The 20,581-nt window shown below is 43.2% G+C and overlaps 1 protein-coding gene and 1 pseudogene across 2 annotated transcripts in view; one reads left to right on the top strand and one right to left on the bottom strand.

The window, feature by feature from the left end:
- Nucleotides 1-501: 501 nt before the first annotated feature.
- On the bottom strand, nt 502-2,524 carry LOC102163315 (uncharacterized; annotated as a pseudogene).
- The window catches only part of LOC146406138 (uncharacterized), a 92,422-nt gene continuing 73,856 nt past the window's right edge, over nt 2,016-20,581 (top strand). Inside the window, exon 1 of one of the 2 annotated variants that reach the window (XM_085002491.1) lies at nt 2,016-4,196. In XM_085002491.1, coding sequence (XP_084858617.1) covers nt 2,523-2,843 — 321 coding nt within the window. In that variant the 5' untranslated portion in view covers nt 2,016-2,522 and the 3' untranslated portion in view covers nt 2,844-4,196. The remainder of the gene's footprint in view (nt 4,197-20,581) is intronic. The other variant, XM_085002497.1, reaches the window with a different exon arrangement.

Genomic DNA, 20,581 nt, shown 5'->3' with positions numbered 1-20,581 from the left:
GAGCCATCAGCCTGCCCACACCCATCCTGTGCCACAGCAGATGGACCTCGACCCCTCCCCCATGGGGTCTGAAACAGAAAGCTGGGGGTGCACCTGAGGGCCATTGAGCACAACAAAGGAGCACTTGAGTCGGAAACAGGAAAAGATATTTCCGCACAGGCTGGGTGGTGGGTTCTTTTTCTCTTGGTAAGAAAGTGTTCCAGGCCCAAGGCCATTCCTTTGTATCTAGGGGAGGTTGAAAGATGGTGTGCATGAGATTGTCCTTCCCAGTTAAACAAACTTTTTTTGTTGTTTGTTTGGATAAATAAAGTTTTTTGATTAGAAAATTCTACAGTAAGCATGGGGATGGCAGCCTGAGCCTCCTGGCCCATGTGGCCGGCCACTGGCCACCCTGCGTCCAGCAGGAATGATGCCAAAGGACAGGAATCCTGTGCTAGGCTTCAAGGGGCCATGACTTCCTTCTGACAGCAACACCAGGGCTCAGTGGGCTGGGAGGATGTGTCACAGCTGGTGGCCTTGGGCTAAGGCATCTGTTTTGGCAGCCTGAGGAACACCACCTGCCTGGCCGTCTCCTTCATTCACAGAGTACATTGAGTCTGGCTCCTTCTCCTTCTCTCAGGTCCACATGATCACGGTCTCTGGGGAGTGGTACAGGAAGGTGAACTTGGCGTACAACTTCTCCAGCTCCAGCTCCTGTCTCCCACACCAGGAAGATGTTCTGGCAGAATCTGAGGGGGCAGTCCACACATGGAAGCTCCTTGAACACTCTGGAATGTGAAGTCTTGCTGCAGAAGCCATGCACAAACTTGCCAATGACTAACACAATGGATGAGCTGAGCCCCATGAAGCCAAGGCTGGGGGTTAACTTTGTCACTGAAGATGACCATGGGCAGCAGACTGCAGTCAGCTGGTCAGTTTAGCAGCTCAGTGACCCACGTGCTCCTGCCAAAGCTGGATGTGTGTGCCAGGGTCATCAGCCTTCTCCTTAGGCTGCAGGCTGCTTCTTGAGGTTGGCTTTAGGCCCATTGGGTACATGGATACACTTGGGCAAGAGGTTAGGGATGACCACTAACTGCTCTGAGGTGCCCTCAAGCAGGCTGGAGCTGCCATCCCACGGTGCTGTTGGGGGACAGGGCCAGGTTGTGCTTCTTGTTGGTGTACTCCACTGTGTTGCCCTTGGCCAAGTCCCCCTGGAAGTTCTAGGTGAAGTGCAGGGTGATGTCAAGGGTGACTCTGGATTTCCCACTATGGCCCAGTGGGTCAAGAATCTGACTGTAGTTGCTTGGGTGGTGATGGAGGCAAATCTTCCATCTCTGGCCCGGTGCAGTGGGTTAAAGGACATGTCATTATCTGGTGTTGTCACAGCTGCAGCTGAGTATTCAATCCCTGGCTTGGGAACGTCCATATGCTGTGGGTTTGGCCATTAAAAAAAAAAAAAAAAGCTGTCTTTGTACAGCTCCAGCTACACCTGGGTGTGGCTTGGCAGGCTGGTGAGCCCTGGCACTCCGCAGGTGTCCTCGATCATCAGATGTCTCTTGGGCTGTACCGGCTGATGAATTGCATGGCCAACAGATGGGATCAAACTGCCTCCTCTCCCTCCCCGCCCTTACATGGCTGTAGATCCTCTGGGTTTGGGGCTTTCTCCCTTCTAAAACACAGACTCATGCTCTTTTTTGTCCCAGGGCTGGGATTCCACTGGGGCCTTGTCCCTGGGCTGTTCCCTCGCTTTCCTCCTAGATGTCTTCCTTGGTGGGGGTCCTGGGCCACTTCTGGCTTCTCCTGGAGCCTGTGTGGCCTCTTCGGTCTGGGTGCCCAGACAGTTCTTTCTCAGCCCCCTTCTCCTTCCCACTGCTCCTGTCGTGCTCCTTGGAGAGCAGGTCCTGCTCCAGTGGCCATGGCACAGCTGCTGGGAACTGTGGAAGAAGACGGCCATGAGCTGCACCAGGTCTTATGATTTGTAGCTGTCAATGCCCAGGATGCAAGGTGAGAAGTAGGGCTTATTCTCTACACCTGTCATCCACAAGCGCTGGCTGGCCCGTGAGATGGACAGCCTGACCCGCAGGAAGGCGAGCGTGGGCAGAGCCAGGGAGGCGGCAAGACGGTGACCATGCAGTTGATGATGATGACCAAGGAGCATAGCAGTTCTGAGAGGGGGGCCACACAGTGGTCCATGGCCTGCTGCAGCCGCAGTGCCAGCCCTGTCAGCCTGCATGCCTTGAGCTGCTCAGTGTCTTCCCACTTCGGATGCTCCTTGAAGAGCTCCGGATGCACAGGCGCACTTTGAGGAGCTGCTCACCGGCCCAGTGCGTCCAGGTGCTAAGCTGCACAGGAAGCGCAATGCTGGGGAACCCTCTCCTCTCTGTTGCTGCTGCTGCTGCTGCTGCAGGAACTGTAGCCCAGGCTCAGGGGGCTGCTCAGTGGCTCCTCAGCCCCCAGGCCTCTGGGCTCTGAGCTTGGCGCATTTTGTGCCTCCGAGGGGACTGTCAGCAAGGCCTGGGCTTTGCTCACCTACAGCTGGCCGCATGTACCTCCCGCCTCAGGAGCCCCTGCAAGGAAGTGCACTGCAGCCGGGCGGCTGTGGCCCAAGAAGGCAGGCAGCCACTGGTGCCGGCCTCAGCACCTGCAGGAGCTGCCGCAGGCCCAGCACTCGCTGCTGCCCGCCGCCTGGTCCTCCTGGCCACTGCCAGCTCCACTTCCTGGCTCAGGCTGGGTCCCATGAAGCTCCTAATGCACCGTCTCAGCACCTTCTGGGCCGTGGCCATCCACGCCTGGAAGTCTTCTGGAAGGTGCTCTGTGCCTGCGAACTGAAGTTCTTGATCTGGACTTTCTCCTCCACTATCTGACTCAAAAAGGAAGCAGTCCCAGGAGTGGAGAACTGTGACGTGATCCAGCAGGGGCCATGGCAGGGAGGAGCCCCCTGAACTGTCAGGCCCTGGCTTCCGACTGGGGTCCAGGAGGGGGCCATGGCCAGCCTGGCCCTGCCTGGGCTTCTCCTGCTTAGCTCAGATGTGTTCCATCATGGGGCAGTCCCGGAACTGGAAGGTGTAGACAGCCTTGAGAACCAGCCTGCTGTACGCCACCTCCAGCTACCAGAACACCTTGAGCAGCTTCCATCACAGGTAGCAGACCTGGAAGAGGGTGAGGCAGAGTAGAAAGAGGAATGTGTAGACAATCTCCTGGATGCAGAAGCCTCTGATGAAGTTGACCGCATAAACAATGCCGGCACACAGGTGGATCCAGAACTTGACGAACTTGACACAAAGGTCTGTACCATCTCCCTCAGGCTCTGTAGCAGCATCTACATCTCTGTGGGCTCTGTGTCTGCCATGGTGATGTCCATGATGCCATGGAGGCCTTCGCCTTCTTCAGCAGCTTCCCTTCGACAGATTGGCACTGCAGGGGCTCGAAGGTCAGACTGCAAAGCAGCACAGCATCCAGGTCCAGGCATGGGTAGTGGGTGTGCTCCAGCCCTACCCTAGCTCACTCAGGCTGACTGGGCCCAGGGTGGCAGCTTGGGTTGTAGGCCATGGCCCACACATAGCACAGGCTGCACAGTTCATAAAGCAGGATGAAGGGGAAGCAAAACATGGCCCAGAGGAGCAGCACAAAGGTTAGCCATCTGTGTGGGGCTGCTCCACACCATCATGGTGATAAGGACACACATACACTTTAATGAGGAGGCTCAGGCCATGCAGTGGAGGTGTCTCTCTAGGTCTAGCCAGCCTGGGGCTGCTGGATAGCATGTGACCAGACAAGGCCAGTTGTCATCCTTGGTATCAGGCCCTGTGGGCATGGGCATCATGTTCTGGGCAGCTTCTTCTTCCTTGGCAGCATTAGCCCCAGCCTGGTCCTGGGGCCACTGATCCACCTCCATCAGCTCCATCTCCATGTCCCATCCTCCTCCTTAGCCATGGCTATGTCCTTCCTCTGGTCCAAGGGTATATATAGAGCTTTGGGAGTGAGGTTCAGAATCTCAACTATAAGAAATGCCAGGCCCTGGAAGAGGTCTTTAAGAGGCTGCAGTTCAAGGTCATGGGTCTGGAGCAGACGAACTTGGACAAAGATGCTATCTCAGCCTCCTCTGACATTCAGTACTAGGGCTGGGCCACCCTCACCCTGCAACATCTCCTTCAACAAACACATCGGCATTGGGACCAGCAGGCCACCCAGGACTGGGGCTGTACACCTGTCAGAAGGTAAGACAGTTGTCCTAAGGCAAGCTCTGGGAAGAGAGAAACCTCCCATGGGGCAGAGGAGATAAAGCTCACTTGATCTTGATTTTCAGTAGAAACACGGACCATGAAATTGGGGCCAAACATTCATAGTGATGCTGCTTTTCAACCCCTCGGTGTTGGCTCTCTTGTCATTGTGAAGCACAGTTTACCAAGTTTTGATTGTTCACCTACTAATAGGGAAGGAGAGCTGGGATTACATTGTCTCCAGACAGGTTAGTTTTACCCTACTGATGTTGTGTTGTTGTCATGGAAATCCTACTTAGTATAGGAGGAAATACCCAGTCATTTAAAATAATCACAATTCTGGAATTCACTTTAACTTCAAAGAAGAAGTGTGCTGAGCTTCACACTTATTAATTCTGTTTTGCTAATGCTATTTGAATGAAAATTTTAACAACAAAAAACTCTCTATTTAGACACTCAGAATTTTGTTTCTGGAAAGATTTTGGAGAATATCTGACTGAGGGATTACTTAGAAGCTACTCAGTGTCTATCAGTTATTGGTAGACTGGACTGAGGGCTTAGAGATGATGGATCTTTTTTTAAAATTTAATTTTATTGGAGTATGGTTGACTTACAATGTTCTATTAGTTTCAGGTGTATGACAAAGTGAACCGGTCATACTTATATCCATTCTCTTTTGCAAATATTATTACAAACTATTGAGTAGATTTTCCTGTGCTATAATAGAGTAGGTTCTCATTAATCATCTATTTTATACAGTAGTGTGTATATGTTATTCCCACCCCCTCAATTCTTCCCTCTCAGAAATGGTTTCATCTATGCTAACCATAAGATTCATTATAAAATCTGAGTTTCTGATTTTTAAAATAATTTCTTTTGATCATTTTTATTATATTCCACATGTAATTGATGTATATTTGTCTTTATCTGACTTAATTCACTCAGTATGATAATCTCTAGTTCCATCCATGTTTCTGCAAATGGCATTATTTCATTCTTTTTTATGGCTGAATAATATTCCATTGTATATATGTACTACATCTTTATCCATTCCTCTCTCTCTCTCTTTTTTTTTTTTTTTTTTTTTTTGGCCATTTCTTGGGCCACTCCTGCGGCATATGGAGGTTCCCAGGCTAGGGGTCGAATCGGAGCTGTAGCCACCAGCCTACGCCAGAGCCACAGCAACATGGGATCTGAGCCGCGTCTGCAACCTACACCACAGCTCATGGCAACGCCAGATCCTTTAACCCACTGAGCAAGGGCAGGGACCGAACCCGCAACCTCATAGTTCCTAGTCGGATTCGTTAACTACTGCGCCACGACGGGAACTCCTATCCATTTCTCTCTTGATGAACACTTAGGTTGCTCCCATGTCATGGCTATTGTAAATTGTGCTGCAGTGAACATAAGGGTGCATGTCTCTTTCTGAATTGTGGTTTTCTCTGGATATATGCCCAGAAGTGGGAGTGCTCCTTCATATGATAATTCTGTATTTAGTTTTTTAAGGAAACATTGTCCTCTATAGTGATCGCACCAATATACACTTCTACCAACAGAGTAGGAGGGCCCCCTTTGCTCCACATCCTCTCTAGCATTCATTGTTTGTAGACTTTTTTATGATGGTCTGAGGTGATACGTCATTGTAATTTTGACTTGCATTTCTTTAATAATTAGTGATGTTGAGCATCTTTTCATGTGTTTTCAATTAAAAACAAAACAAAGCAATGGAGTTCCCTCTGTGGCACGAATGTTAATGATCCAACATTGCTGCCGCTGTGATGTAGGTCACAGCTCTGGCTTAGATTCAGGCTAGATCCACAGCTGGAGAAATTCCATATGCCACAGGTGTGGTCAAAAAAGAAAAGAAAAGAAAAGAAAACAAAACAAAACAGAAATCTGCAAATATATGGGAAATCAACTTTTTCAATGGCAGCAATGAATTAAAACTCTTAAAACGGTTAAAGTCAAGGGCCCATGTCTTTTAGTTTATTTGTATCCTGCTCTGTTCTCAGCATGCTGCAGATTGGTGATAATGTAGCTAAAGAATATAATGGAAGGAGTTCTAGAAGATTATAGGTCTTACTAGATCTTAAAACTGATACAGGCAAGAAAGAAAGTTATTAGCTTTAGCCTTTTAATATAAATGTTGGCTATTTGGAACCAGATAGGTATTAAGAAGCTAAGTCAGTGAACTTTTTTCCCCCTTTAAGCTTTCACACTTGATTAGCCAGTCATTTATAAAGTTGGATCTTTAAAGCCACTTTATGTTAGCCCTGGGACCTGTCCCTTTTATTCAGCTAGAACTTGACAAAATGCTTTAAAATCAAGCATCTGTTCTCCTCTTCAGCTCAAGTTTTAAGAATTAGTGTCTTCGGGAAGTGAGGCTCCTGTAAAGAAGCAGCCTGGGCACTTTGACATTTGAGGTGAATGGCCTGGGACACAGGCCCATGGAAAATCTGGCACCATTATTCAAAGCAAAACTCTCAATATATTTAAAGCTATACTTGGAAATAACTAAAGATGCATTTAAAAATTGAGAAGGAGTGCTAATTTTTTTTGGAGGTAGACTATCCCTTGTGATTTTTTTCTCCTTGGTTGATCTTGGAATATGATTTCTCTGTTCAGAAAAAGAGCTGTGTTGAACATTTTGCTCTCAGAGTGTTTTGAGCTCTTTACAGATGACTGCCATAGTTCCTAGTTTCCTGATTCCTTTCTTACTTGAGATTTCCTTCCTGGGGAAACTTTATCTCATAGCAGAAGAATGAAGCCTCTGGCCACATCCTGACCTTCTGGTGTGTGGTCAGTCTTTTACAAATCTCAGGAAAAGCGAGGTGAAGGAGGTTCCTAACCCTTCTCCTTTCTACCTATAAACATTTAGAACTAGAAGCCTTTGAACCTACACAACTGGGTGTCTAAAATGTTTTTGCCAAATAAGGCAATTATTTTAAAATGGGACCATTTAATAATGACAGTGAAGATCTTGAACAGTCAGCCCAGGAGAATGCCTGTTGCTGGAAAATTTTTCGTAAATGTGGTGTAAGACTCTCTAACTGAAAGACTGAAGTGCTTTTCCTCCTTTGTGTGTGACGTCTGCTTTGTACTCCATTTAGGCAATATAGATCTTTTTCCCCCTTAACGAATAAAGCCATTGAAGTATATGAGATGCTTCTGAAAATTAGCCATTAGCAAGTACATTTCATGTGTGAAGCAATGTTTTGGCAGATGGACTTAGCTTAAAATTGAGAATGTCCTAAACTGGCTTTCGGGATCATAAATTAATTTTGCGTGGAACCCCACCAAACCTTTTGGCATTAAATGGAGCATGCTATTAATGTTTGAAGTGTACATCATACTTGATGAGATGGCTGGTCTTCCTGATTAAAAAGTGAGTCCAGAGGCTAGACATCTGGAGTTGTTGTTTATGTAAAATACATTGTCAAATTGGAGCATATAGAAAAGCCATGGTTGTTATTCTCTTTTGCTGTCATTCCTCTCAGGAACACATTAGTGTCTGCTTGCTAGTCAAAATTATATTAAACAATAATAAGAATGAAAAATAAGCTTCACAGGGTTTCAAACTTCCTATTAGCTGTTGGTTGCTCTTAGGGAATGTGACTTAATGATCCCTACTTTGTGATGCCGTAGTTTCTTTCTTTTTCACACATATAGGTATGATCTGCTCAAAGGACAAAGAAGGAGGATGAATGTTTTTCAAATTTTGACTTCTCTTTTACCATCTGCTTTTATTAATAAAAAAGAACATGCTGCATTTCTTCTTCTGAAAGTAATTTATTCCATTTTGGTTTGCTTTCCAGTTCTGGCTAATATTTATTTCTTATTTTGAAGGTATTTTTCATAGTTTTCATCAGATTCTTAGTTTTACTTTTGTCAACTTTAAGACCTGTGGCTTCAAGTTCTTATTATTTCTTTATCCATTATAAATAACCTTTATGGGTTTAATCTAATGGAGCTTCAAAATACTTAAACTGATCAAGATAGTATGTGTAGCAGTGGTTTAAGTCTACCATGATAATTCTGTTTGAAATGTTTGAATGCGAAATAAAAGAGGGTATTTGTGATTTGATTCACCTATCTTATCTATTCAGGCAATGTCTACAGGTTAGAGGGGGGAAAAGGTGCTGCTACCCATTCATCTCTATTCTGTCTGGAAAGCCTTTTCCCCATTCCTTTGTGTATTTGTTAAATCCCACTTATCCTTCAGGTGTCTCAGTATAGGCAGCATTAACTATGTGTTCCACAAGCTTCTTACATTGATGCCCAATGAAAAGCTTCTTTCATGCCATGTTTCTTTAAATATGAGAAGTTTTAAATGGACCACCTTGGCACCATCCTTTCAATAACAGATTGAGGAGGCTTTCCCACATTGCTGCTGTCAAGGAGAACCTAGATGTGTCAAAGAAGGCAGTACAGAGCAATTGATATTAATGGAAACAATTTAAACTTTATTAAGATCACTGTAATATTCACCAACAAAAAAGGAGACTGTAATTTTAAAGACCTCTTCCAGTGACTGAGCTGCCATTTGGCTGAATTGTCCTGGCCTCCTGTGAGTGAGTTCCTGCCCATAAAATGAAATCTCTTTGCTGCCTGTGGTTATAAGTTTTTGTTCTTTGATCATAAATATAGTACTAAGACGTTCCTTTACTGTAAATTTGTCTTCACTGAAGTGTTCATAAACAGTATCTGCTTCCATTACTAGTGGTAGAACCCAGTTCTAGAATCTTGTAGAGTAAGCATACGCACTAAGAATCAATATGTGTTTTATTAGCACCGAGAGACTCACTGGATTGATTTTTTTTTTCTTTTTACCTTTATGGGCAATTGCTATAAAAAGGTAAATTAAAAAGTTAACCATCTGCTACCTCACTTTTCATTTAAAATCTTTTATTTGATTACTCTTTCCAGGTAATCAATGCTTTCTATTTTGCTATTATGCTGGTTAGTGAATGAAGGTGGTTTTAATTTATAGCTTTTATTTATCTAACAGCATTGTCAGAGTCACAATCTTTATGCATCCTATTAGTAGTCTGGAAAATATTTCTTACTGCATCGAAACAGAACAAAATTCAATTTAGAAATATAATTTCCTGCCATGGAGACACTTGATAACGGGGGGAGATTAATGGAGCCCAGTGACAGAAACTTGATTTAAAGCAGGAGATTAATACTGCTTTATCAGCCTACACTGCAAGTGAATTGGCTCTGAAAGAAAAAAATCTGTTTGAAGTTGCTGAGTTGTCGGCTTCGTTGGTTGGGAAAAGGTCTCTGGACATTTATTTTGCTATTGCTGTGTATTTGCTGCATGCTTGTCTATTTGACAACATAGGAACAAACCTGCACACAACACCAGACTTGCTTATTTTACAGTAGTAACATGTTTCTTATTATTCCTTTTGATCCCACAGGAAGCTTGAATGCTGTGGAGGTCAGCTTCTGACTTAAGGGGTTTATACTCAGTAAATCATGTCAAAATTAACGAATAGAATTGCGCTGACACTCCAGTTTGGTTGGATTTAAGTAAAATGTTTAAATGGTATTTTTAATTGCAAAGCTCCTGCCCCTAAATCCCATTATAAATACTTTTCCCCCATCCTTTATAGAAGTCATTAATTTTCTTTCCCAACTATGAAAGTATGAATCTTCCAGAAGAATTTAAAGCAAATCTGAGGATTACCCCAATGGGTTGAAATGCCCACTAGAATTGTTCTGAAACAAAATATGGAGCTTGGTGAACTGTTAGAATGAGGACTAAAGGAAGTGGGTCCAAATTTTGATTTAAAAATTTTTTTCTTCATAGGATATTAAAATATTTGTATTGCTAGGATTAAATTTTTGAACTTGTGCTTGAGCTCTATAAATTTTTACACTTGGTATTTGCCTAATAAATCCCTCCTGAAAAAATAAAAAGTAGGATAAGTTCCTTACCTGGTAGCTTCACAAAAATGGCTACATGTTTTTCAAAATCTTGAATTTTTACATAATAATTTACAAATGAATTACCTACTTACTTTATTACTGAGGGAGAGAGAGATGTTTAACAACTTTTAAAGCTGACTGAAATTTTGAAGAAATGAACTGAAAAAATATTTTACATGAATTTTTAAATTTTTATTAATTTTTAATTATTTTTATTATTAATTCTATAATAGAGTATTTTGCTAGAAGTCAATACCTGGGTGGTGATTTAAGGTCATTTTACAAATTTCTGTGTTTTTATGGACATTTTAAAACCAGATTCTTTTTCTAAGACAGCTGAATAGTAATAATATTAGCCTTGCCATATCAGAAGGTTATTGAGAATATAAAATGATATGATTTATTCAAAATGTTTAGACATATAAAGGGCTATAGGTATATAAGCAGGTTTACTTAAAATAATATTAGCATGTAGAGACCACTTTAAATATACTGCATTTAGGATTTTGTTGGAGCAAGATACATCATTTCACAGATGCATCTACCTTACTATTATGTTGATGTAACTAAAACTATTGATATTTCTTGGAGTCAGTCTACTGAAGGTCGTTTAGATATTTTTAAGTATATGGAGAGTTGTGACCTATGGTGTATTTCTCCTTGGAACTAAACACATGGCGTAAATGAAGTAGGAGAAATTTAGGGCCAATATGATTTGCTCATGGTGGGCTCTCAATACAATAAATGAAGGAAGGATACTGAAGATGGTCAGCCTAGGGGATGTGAGTTTCCTAAGGGCTCTGAGCCTGGCGCTTTGGGTGGTGCTCTGCCTGATGTCACCTCTACGGCTGTTTTAGGCTTTGTGGACTCCCACTTTGTTTGTGGCTTGTGCCTGAGAGGAATAGTACATGCCGTTAAAACTTTTCCTGGCTGAAGGCGCGCACCGAACTCCCAGGCAAAGCATCTTAAAGTGGCTACGCAGTCAATCAGTGGGGAAGCAGTTGCTTTCAGGATTTTAAAATCATTTTCAAGCCATAAGAATTTAGCAGAGAGGACCATCTAAAAAGGGTTTTGATTTCCATGAACATGCATGTGCTTTTATTCCATCTTGTTTCACCGATCCAGAGGGACCTTCGGTGAATATGCCCCTTTGACCTTTCCCTAGTCATCAAATTACCCTCATCCTGCTTTTTCTCTTTGGCACTTCCTTTCCCAAATGGCCTTTCTTTGGTGATGTAGTTTAAATTGTGCAGTGTCTCTTCCAGACATTGCCACTTGGATTAATTTTAATCCCCTCTGTTCTGATCTTGCTGGGGCATGACCATCAAGCATGCTGACCTCTCAGGAGCCAGTCTGGGTTTTGCCTGGAATTCACAGCAACCCCAAATTTATACAAACATTTTATTTTCCATCCTTGGGGACACAGCACTGAAGGTTTTTCTTCTTTTTTGTTTTTCCTTTAAATTCCTTCTCTGTGCTGAGAGTGACATTTAGGAGCAGGAGAGTAGGTATGAAGATGACTGACCACGACAGCTCAGCCGCTGTTATGAGTTTGAGTTGGCAAATCAGACTCGGGAGACACTGACAGGCTTTAATCTAATACTTCTCTCTCTGAATTTTCTGGAAGGAAAATGGCAGGAGACACAGCAAGGAGATACTGTGTTGTCAACTCATGGGGAGGCCCAGAGCTACCCTAGCAGCAGCTTTTTTTTTTTTTTTTTTTTTTTTTTTCCCTCTCACCCATACAGGGCCAAGGTGTGAGAACAAGATGTGTGGGATCACCTTGTCACAAAGGGACCATAGTCCCTTTCCCCCACTGATCTTGTATATGGTTTTCATCAGGCCTGAGGGCTGCATGCCAGCTTGCAGATCCCCTAACCTAGGTTTTTGTTTCACACAATACAGAGGGAGAGACAACTGTTCCCCATCTATCTTAACTCTACCGTTTCCAAGGAAACAGGGCCATGGGAGACCAAGGTCATTCTCAGGCAGGCCTGCCTCAGCCAGGCCTGATGTTAACCCTTTATTTACATTCACACATGCTACTGCAGAAATGGTAGCATCACTAGATGCAACGTTAATACCAAGCTTCAGTGTGCTATTATAGTGTCTTTAAATTAACATTTATCATTGAATAGTTTGTGGGGCAATAAATAGAAAGAGAAAGGCTTAGCTAGCCCTCTATCTAGCCAACACTCCACATTTATTGAGTGTACACTGCATGCCTCACCTGATTTTAGATACTGAGGATGTAAAAATGGACAGGACATACCTGGCCACTAAGCACTTCAGAATCGGGAGGGCAGTTCTCTCTGCATTTGGGTTACTGCAAATCTCCAAGTTTCATTCAGAACTGAGTGCTCCCTATGCAAGCATGAAGAAAACAACTCACTCTTTTGCCACTGTTTCGTATCTAATAGACCGTGTCAGCCTTTCCTTACAAGCGTGATCATAGAGAATAGTATCTGATGTGCAGAATGATTACTCTGGGATGTTCTCAGATGATAAAGGTCCCCCTGAATCACTGTAAACAGACTTTAGAATTATCTGTATTTTATTATATTAGATCATCTTTGTATTCTTCCCACTACATGAACCGTTTCTAGGAAGCAGGGATAAAGTTTTGTTGAATTAAGTCTAAATAAAGCCACTAGGAGCATTTCACAACATTTATGACATTAAGTTATGGAAAAGTGAACACTACTCCAAATGCAAGCTTATGGAACTTATGCCTTCCATTACTTCATATGTGTTGAAAAAACAGAATTACTTAAAACTCCATCAGATAAGTAGTAGTTTGCAACAGGCTATGGGAGGGGAGAGTGTTACAACCCTCCTCTTGAAACAGATGTCAGGGTGTCTAACTGCAGCTTCATACAACCTGGTCCTGGATGTCACCAGCAGGTGCGGTTCTAAGTGGGAAGCCAGGGATCGGACCCAGTCATTCTGATTTCATTACTTAGGATACTTGATTGTCACATGCACCAATGGTATTTATTTATTTTTATCATCATCTGAATAGAAAACTAATTCACAAATCTTTTTTGAATTAGTGTGGGGGAGAATCCAAGTTTAATGTTAGCCGAGAATGTGTTTGGTATTCAGATTTCATTCCCACAATTTCTGAGCTCCTACTAAATGCCAGGCACCTCCACATGAATTATCGAATTTGATTCCCAAGATAAATAAGCCTTTTATAATGTTTCACTTTTCAACTGAGGAACTGAAGTTTGGAGAAGTTGAATAACTTGGCTGAGTCACACTGCTGGATAATGGAAGAACTGGAATTCAAACCCCTGTCTTTTGAGTCAAAGGATAATGTTCTATTTATGATACTATCAGAAACCGTAGTTGAGAAGGAAAAGCAAGTAAAGCTTTATAGGACTATTTAAAAGTCACCAGGTAAGAAGTTGTAACGATAAGAAACCATGAAAGCCTAGTAGCATCATTTTAGTCCTGCAGACAAGCACATTTAGCACATGTGCCTTGCTTTGGTGGCCTCCAGGTCTTCTGCAAATCTCATCTGGAATGTTACCACTTCAGAGGCCTTCTCTTATCTCTTTATTTTCTATCTCCGTGTAATTTTTTTTTTTTTTTTTTTTTTTGTCTTTCTGCTATTTCTTGGGCCGCTCCTGGGAGGTTCCCAGGGTAGGGGTCCAATTGGAGCTGTAGCCACCCACCGGCCTATGCCAGAGCCACAGCAATGCGGGATCCGAGCTGCGTCTGCAACCTACACCACAGCTCACGGCAACGCCGGATCGTTAAGCCACGGAGCAAGGGCAGGGACCGAACCCGCAACCTCATGGTTCCTAGTCGGATTTGTTAACCACTGCGCAACAACAGGAACTCCAATGTTTGTTTTCTTTATTGCATGTTGCTTAAGTTTTATGTCATGTTTGCCTCTTAAAAATCTATGTATTACTTGTTTTTACTTTGGGCTATGAGACTGATAAAGCCATTGTCTCTCCAGCGCCTATCACAAAGACTGCCATATGGCATACACTAAATAGATATAGAGACACTAAATGGAATTAATTAATGAGTATATGAAATATGACCAACAAAAGAACCAAAAGTAGATGTCTATCACCTTTCATCCTGATTAAAACTCAGAATTGGTGAAATCAGAGTTGTTTAAAATCAGCTGATTAAGCATATGTATTTAACCAGCACTCCCTTCCCTGCTCCCACTATAAGAGTAAAAAGTTTTATTTAACAAGGAATACATCTTTGAGGAAAAGGAGATCAGAAAAAGACAACAGCCATGAAGTTCTGGAAGCTGGAGAGCAGATGGATTCATTGCAAATGCCAAAGCAGGTTCTAGAAATCTGAACCCTGGCCCAGAGTTGGGAAAGTTAAAAAAGCATTCTGATTAGTACCACAAAACCCCAATAAAGCCCCCAAATTGATGTCACAAGTTCTAGAAGAAGTGGAGGTGGGTCAAGGTCAGGAGGACTGATTGAAAATCTGTCTGAGAAGTGGTGGCAGAGAAAGATGCTGTCCCCACGTCCAGTCTCCTTCCTTTTGGAACAGAAGCCCCTGGTCAGTGTGGTTTAGCTGAGCATGTGCTGCCCAGATGGTAATGACATTTTTCAGACTTTTGCAGGAAGAGATGGCTACATGAGTCTGTTTAGCTAATGGGATGGGATGGGTGAGGCTTTTAGAAAAGAAGCTAATTGCCGGTCAGTTTCTCTCTCCTCTCTTCCTGTGGGCTGGAACGTGGATATCATGTGATGAGTTAACCTTGACCATGCAGGCAAAGACAACCTCCTAGACGAAAAGGTAGAGGAACAGATAGAATGCACCTGGATCTGTTTTTTGTTTGTTTGTTTGTTTTGTTTTGTTTTGTTTTTTGCTCCTCATAGAGTGCAGCCTACCTATCCAGGGCCATCTGAGAGAAAAACAAAGTATCTTCATAGTTAACACAGAAACAGATCTTAGGACCTTCTCTGCACAACCAGGTGTCTGCTTCTGGGAGAAGACAGGAGGTTTATTTATCCAGGACCGTACTGAAAATAGGGAGATTAAGTGAATGTTTACATACTGGCAATGTGGCTCCAATTCCCCCTCCACTTCTCCTGCTGGTTCCAAGAATAGAGTCAGGCTTTACTTACATGAGGATTCTTGAAGAGTCCTACCTGAAAAATCTGACTAGCCCTAAAGAAAGACCTTCATCTCTTGACGTTGAGTGTTTGCCAGTGAGTGGGCTTGAGCAGATGACTACACAGAACAAAGCTGCCAGACGTTATCCATGCACACAGAACTTCAATGAACTTGTGAGTGCAACACTTTTAAATAGAGGCAGACAATCAGAGATGGAGATCTTCCTACCTTTTAGTAAAGCATCCAATAAGGCAGACAGAGACAGAAACAACCTCAAAAACAAAGTGTTTTGGAGGGAATAAGCACTAGGAAAGCAAGAGAAGAAGAAAATGTGACTGGAAGACTTATTAATATAGTCAGGGATGTAATAAGATACTGTAGCCATGGACAAAAAATAGTGGCTATAAAAAAGTAACATTCAAAAAACAATGAGATCCTAAAAATTTAAACTATGAGAGAATAAATGAAAATTCAGTGGAAGGGCAGAAAGGTAAAGTTGAAGAAGTAATCCAGAAAGTAGACCAAAAATAATTTTTAAAACAAACATTCCAGTATTTATTTATTTATTTTTTGCTTTTTTAGGGCCACACTGGAGGCATGTGGAAGTTCCCAGGCTAGGGGTCGAATCAGAGCTACAGCTGCCAACCTATGCCACAGCCACAGCAATGTGGGATCCAAGCTGCATCTGAGACCGACAACACAGCTCACGGCAATGCCAGACCCCAACCCACTGAGCGAGGCCAGGGCTTGAACCTGCATCCTCAGGGATACTAGTTGGGTTCGTTACCACTGAGCCACAACAGGAACTCCCATTCCAGTGTTTTTTTTTTTTTTTTAAAGAAGATATCTACAAAGCATGTATCTGATAAAGGACCTGTAACCAGAATATAAGAACTCTCAAAACTTTAACAAGCCAAAAAAACCAATCAATGTAATAAACAACAAATTTTTTTTTAAGTGGACAAAAAAACTCACCAAAGAAGAGATAGGGATAGCAAATAAGCACATGAGAAATGAAAATCACAGGATACCACCAGAAACCTATTAGAATGGTTTGAATCAAATCCTGGAAATACTGATTACTGTTTGTAAAGGCTCTGGCAAAATGCTTGGCTACCCGTGCCTTAGTTTGCCCAGCTTTAAGATAGGGAAAATGCCTACTCGACAGGGGGTACAACATTCCAGTATTGAAGGATTAGAGTTTCCAGAATGAAAGAGCCCGTGGACTCCTGAGAGTATAGATGGATCAAACCAATTTGGTACTACATGTGGAGTGGAAAGTAGTGCTTTTTTTTTTTTTTTTATAGGAAGACCGATTGCCCCACTTGATCACTGAAAATATGCGCATGTATAACTTTATTAAAAATAAAAACTAACATTTTAAAGATGGTTATTATGTTAGCTTCTTTTCATAACAATAATAGCCACTGTTTACTGAGGACCCTCAATCTGTTAGGCATGAAAATAAGTTTTTTTTCAGACATTATCTCTAATTTTTACGTGAACCCTGCCAGTGAGCTGTTATCATCCCCATGATAAGAAAACTACTCCTCAAGAAAATTTCGGTGACTTTTTTTTTTTGGTCTTTTTCGGGCTGCACTTGCGGCATGATCCCAGGCTTAGGGTCGAATGGGAGCCACAGCTGCCGGCCTACAGCAACGTCAGATCCAAGCTGCATCCACAATCCCACCAGATCCTTGACGCACTGAGCGAGGCCTGGGATCAAACCTGCATCTTGTGGATACTAGTCAGGTTCTTAACTTGTTGAGTCACAACAGGAACTCCTTTGGTGACTTTTCCAACACCGCATCTATCTGGCTCCAAAGCCCACCCCCTGCCCTCCAGACCTGCCTTGACTTCTCTGGGGTAGTTCCCCAGAACCTGCATGGAGATAACTGTATTTCTGGCTTTATGGGTATCCTGGGACTCAGGCTTACATGGCTTTGCTGTGTGACATACATTCATGACGGTGCCAGGAATAACAGGAGGTGCTGAATTTGATCACAAGAAATGACAACTTTGTTCTCTTCTAGCAATGGAGGCATTAGAGGGCTTTTCTGCTGGCCCCTGAAGGAGAGAGGGCCCTCGAGGGCACGGGCCTTTTCAGTAGAATCATGTTGGGTAGAAGTGGGAAGGTGGATGGCAAGTGTCAGCTCGTGGATGAAATATGGCTTTTGATTCTCTCATTTTGCGAGCTGGTTTTAGACTGTTAACGTTCTGTAGCGGTAACTTCTGAGTAAACCAGAACTGACAGATAATAAACATATAGCTAGGGCTGGAGAAACAGAAATCGATGCATTTCAAGTTCCACAGAGGAGAAAATGGTCAAGATGTCTCAAGTCCTTTTAGAGTGATAAATGCAATTTACACAATAAGCGAGAAGCAATGATTGGGAATAGATGGCGTAAGATCCCATCTAGGAGATAGAAAAGAGGTGTCTGATGGGGGTGATGTTGCTAACCTTAGGAATTGCCAGCACAATTGGCTCTGAAAGTTATAAAATACTTGTGACTGTTAGCTGAAAAGACAGGAAGAGCTTAGCTTCTCTGTGGCTCCATATCACCCCTGTAATGAAGGTAGGGCCTGGCCCTGGATGGCACAGCTGATGGCTTATTTTAAGCAGGACTGCCTTGCTGGTCTGAGAGAAGTGGAACTAAACAAGTCATGTCTATAGAAACAGAAAGACAGTTCATGCAAGTACAGGAGAGATGAGCCTGTGTTTCCAGAGGGCTTTCCTTGGGCCACTGCCAATTCTTAAGCTGTTTGCTACACTTAACCTAAATGTACACGCCATTGATGGGAGACTCTGTGGGGCGCCGAATGAACTCACTGACATTATGTGATGATATCAGTTATAAAATAGACTTTGTGCATCTCCCTACCTGTAAAGATTGTGCATTTCAATAATCTCATTAGAAGACCTTGGCAATAAGGGATATCGCCCCTTTCCTGCTCCAAAGATCATACTCTTGATGTTGCTCCTCCTTCTCATGAGGGACTTTTGCAAGGAGGCAACAAGGTGTCCTGTGGACTGAGCCTGGCCTTTAGAGTTGCCATAGCAGAGAGGCTCTGAGCAGGATTTCAAACCAGCCAAACCCTGCTTTCTCGAGGCTGCTCTGTGACCCTGGGAAAGTTACTTAACCCCTCTGAAACTAGGCGTCATCTGTTGTAAATGAGGATGATGCTGTGCCTGCTTTAGAGCACAGCTGTGAACAGTCAGTGGGATAATGTGTTCGGGGCACACAGCAGAGCTGCCCTTGATCGGCGCTTGGTAGACATCAGCTTTGTAAAGTCACTTCATGACTCTAAGTTCCCTGTCCTAAATCCTCAGACGGGGACCCTAGAACCCTCTCAGTGGCGTTGTTTGTGGAATTAGAGCTGCTATAGGTGGAGAGTCTGGCTCACGCTGAGTCCTAGATGAATGGTGACCATTATCCCTGAGCCCTGCCAACCTCATCAGAGGTTGGAGTTGCAGAAGAATTCAGTAGTGAGAGTGTTGATCCCATGAGACACACAAACCTGATGGAGATTAGTTAGGTTAATAAGATACAGTCTCTTTTTCACTCTTTACCTCGTTTAATTAGGCCCATGGAGTTGATGCACCCGGCTCACCAGGCTCCGGGTCATGCTCCAGCCTCAGCAGTGACTGGTCAGGATGTGCCTTGTTTCCTGGGTGCCGGGCCCAACCCATCTCCTAAATGATCTCCCTTTCTTGTTTAATGGCTATAGAAAAGGTCTAAAGAAAGGGTCTCCATTCTCTCTTATGTGCTCCCCTCTCCTTTGTTGCATAAAGATAAAGAAGGTATGGTTTAAGGAAGTAAATTGAGTCTGGGATATTCCAGTGTTCCAGTTAACTGCTGTTTTTGTGAAAAAAAAAAAAAAATTCAGCCTGAAGTATAAAGACTTAGAACATCAATAACCATTGCATTATCTCAGACAGTTTCTTATCAGGAGTTTGGGGAAGGCAAAATCAGCTGAGCAGTTTTGGCTCTGGGTCTCTCCTGTGTTTACATCAGGCAGTGGCTGGAACTGGAACTCAGGGGCCTATGGTGCCCGGGGGGCCGGCTGGGCACCTCTCTCTTCTTGAATCTCAGCACTTGTGGTTCCCAGTGGGGTTAGTTTGGTTTTCTCATAGCACATTGGCCTCAGGTAATTCAGAGTGTTTGTATGTTGGCTTAGGGCTCCAGCATACGTGTTCTAGAGAATCAAAAGCAAGCTGTATCGCCCTTATGACTCAGGATCAGAAGCAGGACTGGCTACATAATTTGTGGGGTCTAGTGCAAAATGAAAATGTGGCTTCCTTGTTCAGAAATTACTGAGAATCTCAACATTGCAATCAGAGTATTAAACCAAATGAGGGGCCCTTCTGGGCATGGGGCCCTGTATGACTTCACAGGCCGTAACTGTGAAAGTCAGAGTGTCAATCTTGTCATATGCTATTAATAGATCCCTAATATACTATTAGGCCAGCCCAGATTCAGGGACAAGGAACGGAGAAACCTACATTGTGGTGACAGGAGTGTCAAAGAATTTGCAAATGTGTATTAAAATGCTCACATGCAGTTTTTCTGATTCCTTTTGTTTTGGCATTTTCTGTGTTCTGCTGGTCGTTCTTTTCATTCTTGCTGCATGCATACTATTCTTTCCTTACTGGAGGGTCCTTACACTATCTGTAGCTTTTTTTTTTTTTTTTTTTTTTTCAGTTTTCATTTGAGGTTAGTCAAATTTAGATTTTAAATAATATGTCTTTTAATGATTGTATGGAATGATGACTTGCAAATTTACTCCATGAAATGCTTCTGGCCCACCTGGAGATGGCTTGTGAGGGTTTCCTGCCTTTCATTGAGCTCTGGGCTGTGTGGTCAGCCGCCTCTGGGCTGTGTTCCTTTGTGTTAGCATCTGCTAGGGCAGAGGGAGGGGTTGAAGTCATTGAATTCCTCCAAGAGGGAGAAAAACTTCTTGAGTAGGGTTCAAGCTGAGAGGAAGAAATATATATGCCCCCTGCGCCCAACACACACCCAGAACCCAGACACACACAAGCCACTCTTTGGACAAATGTGTGAACAGCGCCCTCTGGTTGGGCACGTTGAACATCTTTGTCTGCAGCTGCTGAGAGTTTTTCTGTTTAACCCTCATTGTCGCATGATCTTCGTCAAGATTGTCCATGTTATTGTCTTCTACTCAGACCACTGAGTTTCTTAATTTATAAAAATTAATTACATATTAACTAGCTTGTTTATGCCACTTAAAGTTTATCTGGCATTAAATTCTTAGATGATTTAACTTATCTAAATTCTTCGGTTTATCTGGCACTAAATTCTTAGTTAGATAGTGACTAGCAT

The sequence above is a fragment of the Sus scrofa genome, chromosome 1 (assembly GCF_054392235.1).
Source record: "Sus scrofa isolate SSC_HxYL_T2T_F1_AM1 chromosome 1, Sscrofa_HxYL_maternal_Yorkshire_Landrace_v2.0, whole genome shotgun sequence".
NCBI classification, from domain to species: Eukaryota; Metazoa; Chordata; class Mammalia; order Artiodactyla; family Suidae; genus Sus; species Sus scrofa.
The sequence above is the reverse complement of the archived record's forward strand: the minus strand, read 5'-3'. Positions and strand labels throughout refer to the sequence as shown.